The sequence below is a fragment of the Mirounga leonina genome, unplaced genomic scaffold (genome assembly GCF_011800145.1).
Source record: "Mirounga leonina isolate KUSES-001 unplaced genomic scaffold, KU_Mleo_1.0 Mir_101595, whole genome shotgun sequence".
Classification (NCBI taxonomy): Eukaryota; Metazoa; Chordata; class Mammalia; order Carnivora; family Phocidae; genus Mirounga; species Mirounga leonina.
In genome coordinates, this window is record NW_023270158.1 from 14,411,642 (window position 1) to 14,419,003 (window position 7,362).

The following is a 7,362-nucleotide window of genomic DNA, read 5'->3' on the forward strand; positions in this document are numbered from 1 at the left end:
TACCCTCCCCAGTGTCTATCACCCAGTCACCCCATCCCTCCCACCCCACCCCCCACTCCAGCAACCCTCAGTTTGTTTCCTGCGATTAAGAATTCCTCATATCAGGGCGCCTGGGTGGCTCAGTTGGTTAAGCGACTGCCTTCGGCTCAGGTCATGATCCTGGAGTCCCGGGATCGAGTCCCGCATCGGGCTCCCTGCTCGGCGGGGAGTCTGCTTCTCCCTCTGACCCTAACCCCTCTCATGTGCTCTCTCTCATTCTCTGTCTTAAATAAATAAATAAAATCTTTTAAAAAAAAAAGAATTCCTCATATCAGTGAGATCATATGATACATGTCTTTCTCTGTTTGACTTATTTCGCTCAGCATAATACCCTCCAGTTCCATCCACGTCGTTGCAAATGGCAAGATCTCATTCCTTTTGATGGCTGAGTAGGGATCCGAAAGGTTACGTGCACCCCGATGTTTATAGCAGCAATGTCCACAATAGCCAAACTGTGGAAAGAGCCAAGATGTCCATCAACAGATGAATGGATAAAGAAGATGTGGTATATATATACACATACACAATGGAATATTATACAGCCATCAAAAGGAATGAGATCTTGCCATTTGCAACGTCTTTCTTTTTAATAGAGGATCTTTCTAAAGCTTCTGAGTGTTTAAGGATGTTATTGAATATATGTCATTAATGCTTAACAGAAAATCTATTAAATCTTAAGACATTGATATGTACTATCCCACATAATGTGTTTTCCTAACTGATGATGATAAAAAAAATTACTCTCAGGATGAAAAAGTATATGGTCTCCTAAACATAGCCAGCTACAACTGACCTTCTCTTTAGAAGTTAACTACTTGTTGACTGATTTTGGATATCTTAAGATGGAATAACTGGGAATGCTAGAATCTAGCTCTATGAGACTTCCATCCTCCAGAAGCTAGCTCAGGCACGTTTTCATGTCAACAGCAGAGGTGTAACAGAGGAAGAAGAGATGTGTAAGTACTGATTCAAGCTCCTGCTTCGTGACTTGGCCCATGCAGGTCACACAGCAGACTGAGACTCAGAGTGGAGGTTACATGGCAAAGGGTATGGATATAGGCAGGAGTGAAGAACTGGGACCATTAATACAACCAACCTACTCTACAGATCTAACTAATTGAATCTGGTCTCATAAAGTATGTCTGGCATTTCCACTATAACCTTCTGATCCCTTATTTGAAACTGAATCTTAAAAGAGTCTATCTTAAACACACATCCATGTGCACATGTGCATACACACACACACACTTTGTTCATTTTCTGCTTATCTTATACTTTTTGCTAATGCAGTTCGTTAGCTAAAATATTTATTTCTCTAGAGACTAGCAAAAGAATAGCAGGCTTTTAATAGAAATACCACATGGAATGAACTTCATGTTCAGTATACAAGACAAATATTATCCACATGGCATTTATCAAATAAAATTTGTGTGTGTGGACATTTTATTTACAAGCATACATTGCAAGAAAAGCACATATTTAAAAATAAAAATGAGCTGATCATTCTACAAACATTCCAGTTGCCTATTATAATGAAATTGTGTGTTAAGTGTCATTCTTAAAGCAATAGAGATGGCATTTGCATATCAGTTTAATTGCTTTTGATTAAACATTGAAAGATGAGAGCCAAGAGAGCTTATTAAGCTGAAATGAGGGCAAATGATAAAAAAGTGATATTACATCAACACTACGTCTGGATATCTGTTGCTGTTTCCATTTTAAATCCTAAACTGCAATGTTTCTTAAAATGATCATTGAAAGCCCGTCTCGAAATACAATAAAAAATTAAAAGGTTAATGCATAAATTGTGCTTCATAAATACAATTTGATTTCAAAGCCAAACTAGTTTTCTCTACTTTGTTAATATTTGTTCTTAATGTACTAGACTGTAAGCTTTTGAAAGACATTATGTCTCATTTACTTTTGTGTCTTAAGGGCTTTGACATAGTCTGTCCTGTAATAGATGCTCAATAAAAGTGTGTGAATAAATGACTGAATAAATGCAAGGTAGGGTGACCCCCTCATAGTCACTGTTAATGCATTTTAGGTGAATGGTTGGACACTGCTGGTTTTGATTGGTTTTCTCCCTCTTTGCCTCCGGGAATCATCAGTCATTAAACATGTAAAGTCCTTCACCCACCTACGGTGAAGTAGGCTGTGTGGAGTGGGGCATGTGTAAGGCAACTTCTTTTGTAAATCAGGGGGTTTCACGTTGGGATGTTTGATTTGGGCTTAGACTGGAAACTACCATTTGTTTTCTGTGTCCACAGCATCAGAAAACTAATCTTACATCATTTTATAAATCAACGATAATGCATAACTCATTTATTTGCAGTAGAGAATGAGCACCACTTCCAAGTGTCCTTGTTACCAGAATTATTTCATGTTTGTCATCCCAAACATAGCACCCCAGTCTAATAAAACTCCATCAGACTACTATCACATGCTAAAATAACAGCTAAACAGAGACAGGAAAACACTGTTTTATTTGCATAGATTAAGTGTATGCCCAGAATTCAAAACCTTTAAGAAATACAAATGCACAAGAAATGGGGTAAGTTGAAATAAAAAGGAGAGTCTTACTGATTTGTCTTCTTCTTGTTCCTCAGTTTGGTCTTAAAATTTTGTAAAAGAAAATTTTTTTGTTATAATTCATCAGAATGACTTATGACTGGATCATAACTTTAGGAATATTTTCTTGGTTTAAAACCAAGAAAACAGATGTAATGTATGGGGATTAACATAAGAATAAAAAATTAAAAAGTGTTCCGAGTATGATTTAAAAAAAAAAAAAAACCAAGAAAACAAAAAAGCTGTATTTAATTTTCTTGTTTCTTACATGTAAGTATGATTTTAACCTCTGCTTAAAGAGAAATTACATTCAAATACTGATAAAAGAAATTACATTCAAATATATATCCGATTTTTTAGAGTAATAGCTCCAATTTAGTACTCTTGATGTTTTAAAAAGACTATTGTGATATTCAATATAGAGAATATAAATATGTATTACATATATTAATGATTATATAGAGAGCAAATTTTTAACCAATTAAATAAAAATGCTAATGTTATGAAATTCATGCAAAGTAATACAATCTCTGTTTGAAAAAAAGAAAAACCCCAAATCTGAAAAGGATACTTATATCAATGTACATTTTCAATTCTTATTTTTCTTTATATTTACTACTATATTTGATCCACAAATAAGCTTGTGAAATAGTTTAAAGGCTACTGTAGTAAGGGATGATACAGAAATAGACTCAGATTCCAGAGCTATGGTACTTAGGCTAAGCATTGCAGTACAAGCACAGAATAAAAAGGAGTTCCTTGTTAGGGTCTCGACCAAAACATGGAAGCGAGGAACAACCCAGCCCATCAGGAGCAACAGTCGTTTAAGTACTACCAAAGTCACAACTGTGAATGGGGAAATGGTAGGAAATGGGGAGGAGAGACAGGCCAAACCCAGGCTCATATAGCCAAACAAAATAGTTTGAATTTGATTCCACAGAGTATGCACATGCAGGGAAGGGTATTTGGCAATGCACTATGACACATGATGAAATGTCACGAATGAAAATGTTTTATCAGAAATCTATTTGCTAGTGTCAGGACTCATTCTGCCCCCCACTTTTTCATACTGTTACCTTACATTGGGTGGTTGGTTGTTCAGCTGTTAAGAAGGAAGTGTGACTCTACTTCTGAAACTAGTAACACACTATATGTTAATTAATTGAATTGAGATAAAATTTAAAAAAAAAGAAGGAAGTCTGAGAATTTCTCTAAGAATCTCTCAAAGCCCACAAGTTGGAGTAGAAGTCATTAGGGATAAGGGTATGCAGATAGATTTTGTTTTGTAAAGTATTTAAAACTACTTGGTAATTAATTCAGTTACTTTGTGAATTATTCTAACACCAAACAGGAAAGGCACTGGTAGGCTCAGAGAAATAAATGATGCATGCCATCATACTTGGACATGTAAAACAAAATGATGCTTACCAGTCATCCAAGTAGATGTCTGAAATAGCAAATATTACAATAAAATAAAGTCTTTTAACAAAAAAACTATTTAATAAATATATTTTTATGATGTTTTCAGTAGCTCATTCTTTTGAAGCAAACTTCAGAAACTCGGAAAGGTGACATTTTTGAGTGATATAAATCTTTACAGTTACATATAGGTATTTTATTATATTTATTTTTAAAGATTTATTTATTTGAGGGGGGAGAGGCAGAGGGAGAGAAGCAGACTCCCTGATGAGCGCGAAGCCCGAGGCAGGGCTCAGTCTCAGGACCCTGAGATCAGGACCTGAGCTGAAACCAAGAGTCAGATGCTTAACTGACTGAGCCACTCAGGCGCCCCTACATATAAGTATTTTAAAAGTATTACCCACATTTATGAATTTACTTAAATAGGGGGAATGTTTAATGCTATCATAAAGGTAAAATGCTATTGTAAAATATATTGTTTAGGAGCTGCAGAAATCATTTTTAATTAGCAGCTGTCTTTAAATATCACAAATATTTATATATTCTTTTCCCTATAATTCCCTGTTGTCATTTGTTTCATCAGTTCATCTAAACCTACCATTTTTCATTCATTTGACCATTGTAAGTCAAGAAACTTTTACCTTTTCTCTCTTGTGATTATTATCTTGTCTGGTGGGGACAAAATAATTGAGACAGAATAGAGGAGCAAGAGGAGACAGCAGGTGCATTTGTATCTTATGTAATGTTTGCAAAATAATAAGCACCACATGAATAATGCATTTGAAGAATATTGTCTGGCAAATGATATCGAGTCATATATCCAAATCATCCCCCAGTTACTGAAGAATGAATTACAAGTGCCTAATGCATCCAGTTTTATCAGAAAGAGAATTCACCATGTGGGGCATCTAGGTAGAGTAAAAGGGCTACTGTTTATTGAATAGAGGATTAAAATCTCTGTATCTTCATCTGCATCTATGTCTATAGCTGTACCTGTATCTCTGTAATTTTGAAAACCTAAAAGGTGTGTGTGTGTGTGTGTATACACATACATTGAAAAGTCTAGTTTTGTTTTTTGGTTTTTTTTTTTTGAAGAATTAAGTTCCTGTGGCTTATATGCCATTGATTCCAAGGTTGGCTTTTATGAAATATAATGAAACTATTATTTGTACTAATATTATTACTATAGTTTATTTTAAGCTTAAATATTTAGGTTTATTTCTTTCAGATATTTAGTATTTATATTAGTTAAAATTAATTTAAACTTAAATTTCAATACTTAATGTATCTTACGTTAACCTTGACAATAAACTTAAGAAGTAAATATTCCTATTAATATTTTACAGGTAAGGAAATGGGAGACTCAGTGAATTTAGGAAATAGGCTTAAGGTTAGTAAACTGCAGAGCTAGGATATTGACCGGATGGTAGCTAACATCAAAATCCATTCTTTTTTTTTTTTCATTAAAACATTTCCCTGTTTTTAGATAAAAAGCACTAGGTTGTGCTTCTATATGGTTTGTATACCTAGCAATGTAAAATACTGAGACATTAAAGACAAAGATGAAGTAAATACTCAGAAAATCTTTGCTTCAATGTTTTTTTGTTTTGTTTTGTTTTTTAAAAAGAGAGAGAAGTAATGCAAGACCTAGGATTTTGGAGTAGTTGATGTACCTTTCCTGATTTTACCTCTGGACTGGCTCGCGGCCTGCTGGCCCCGAGGCGGCCCAGCTGTCTGCGCGGCCACTGTCATGACAGCCACGGGGCCCTGCAAGGTTCTCAAGGGCTGTGCCTGTGGTGGGGCCGGCGGCCGCGAGGCAGGGGCCGGCAGCAGTGGGTGCGCAGGGCGAGGGCTGATCTGCCGGGGTCTTCTCTGGCTCTCGGCAGAGCCAAGCGGAGCCAACAGCACCGCCTGGGGCTGCGGCAAACTTCCTGCTCCAGGGAGGTTAAGGACAATGGCTTGCTGAGCAGATGACACTGTTCTCTGACTGGTTGAACCTCGTGCACTTGAACCCTGTGGCACTGGCTCCTGAGGACCAGTACTTGTGGGCTGTTGACTAGTAGTTGTGGGTTGTTGGAGTTGTGGTTGGGGAATCAACTGATAGAGCCACTGCTGCTGAGGCTGCTGTGGGGTGTTCAAAAGGAGCGAACCTTGTGGAAGCTCCAGTAGAGTTACTGGACTGATACTGGAGGCATTATTTAAAATAAATTGAACACCTACTTGAGAAGGAATCGGCGGTGCATCAGGCACTGCATTTGGTGGCTGAGCTCTTGAGGGTAGGGTGCTGGGCTTGATTCCTGCAGGAGCTATGGTCCCAGAGGTAGAGCCCTTCCTGGGACTGGGACCTCTCCCCAAAGCCTGGGTTCCACATCCAGGGCCCACCACTTTGATGATGTTGTGGCCCGCAGAGTTGGCCATCACTGGGGTGGCCAGGCTTCTCTGTGATGAGCTGGTGGTGGACAGGGAGGCTGCAGGAAGAATGTTAACTCGATTCACTTTTACAGAGGATTTCTGGGAAGGGGCCATGACCCGGGTGGCCAGGGTTCTTTGTGATGAGCTGGTAGTGGACAGAGTGATTGGAGGAAGCACGCTAACTTGAATCACTTCTGCAGAGGATTTCTGGGAGTTGGCCATGACCCGGGTGGCCAGAGTTCTTTGTGATGAGCTGGTAGTTGAGAGGGTGGCTGGAGGAAGCATGCTAATTTGATTCACTTCCACAGAGGATTTCTGGGAGCTGGCCATGACTGGGATGGCCAGGGTTCTTTGTGATGAGCTGGTATTTGACAGGGTGGCTGCAGGAAGCATGCTAACTTGAATTACTTCCGCAGAGGATTTCTGGGAATGAGCCATGACCGGGGTGGCCAGGCTTCTTTGTAATGAGCTGGTAGTGGACACAGTGGCTGCAGGAAGGATGCTAGCCTGATTCACTTCCGCAGAGGATTTCTGGGAGTTGGCCATGACCGGGGTGGCCAGGACTCTTTGTGATGAGCTGATAGTGGACAAAGTGGCTGGAGGAAGCATGCTAACTTGAATCACTTCCATAGAGGGTTTCTGGAAGTTGGTTGTGACTGGGGTGGCCAGGGTTCTTTGCAATGAGTTGGTAGTGAACACAGTGGCTGCAGGAAGGATGCTAGCCCGATTCACTTCCACAGAGGATTTCTGAGAGTTGGCCATGACCTGGGTGGCTAAGGTTCTTTGTGATGAGCTGGTAGTGGACAAAACAGCTGGAGGAAGCATTCTAACTCGAATCACTTCCATAGAGGGTTTCTGGGAGTTGGTCGTGACAGGGGTGGCCAGGATTCTTTGTGATGAGCTGGTGGTGGACACAGTGGC

The 7,362-nt window shown here is 39.1% G+C and overlaps 2 protein-coding genes across 2 annotated transcripts in view; one reads left to right on the top strand and one right to left on the bottom strand.

Moving 5' to 3' along the window:
* IL1RAPL1 (interleukin 1 receptor accessory protein like 1) overlaps positions 1-7,362 on the top strand; it is a 1,375,052-nt gene that overhangs the window by 784,293 nt on the left and 583,397 nt on the right. The window lies entirely within an intron of this gene.
* LOC118002335 (transcription factor SPT20 homolog) overlaps positions 5,677-7,362 on the bottom strand; it is a 3,376-nt gene continuing 1,690 nt past the window's right edge. Inside the window, exon 2 of the mRNA XM_034992744.1 lies at positions 5,677-7,296. Coding sequence (XP_034848635.1) covers positions 5,677-7,296 — 1,620 coding nt within the window. The remainder of the gene's footprint in view (positions 7,297-7,362) is intronic.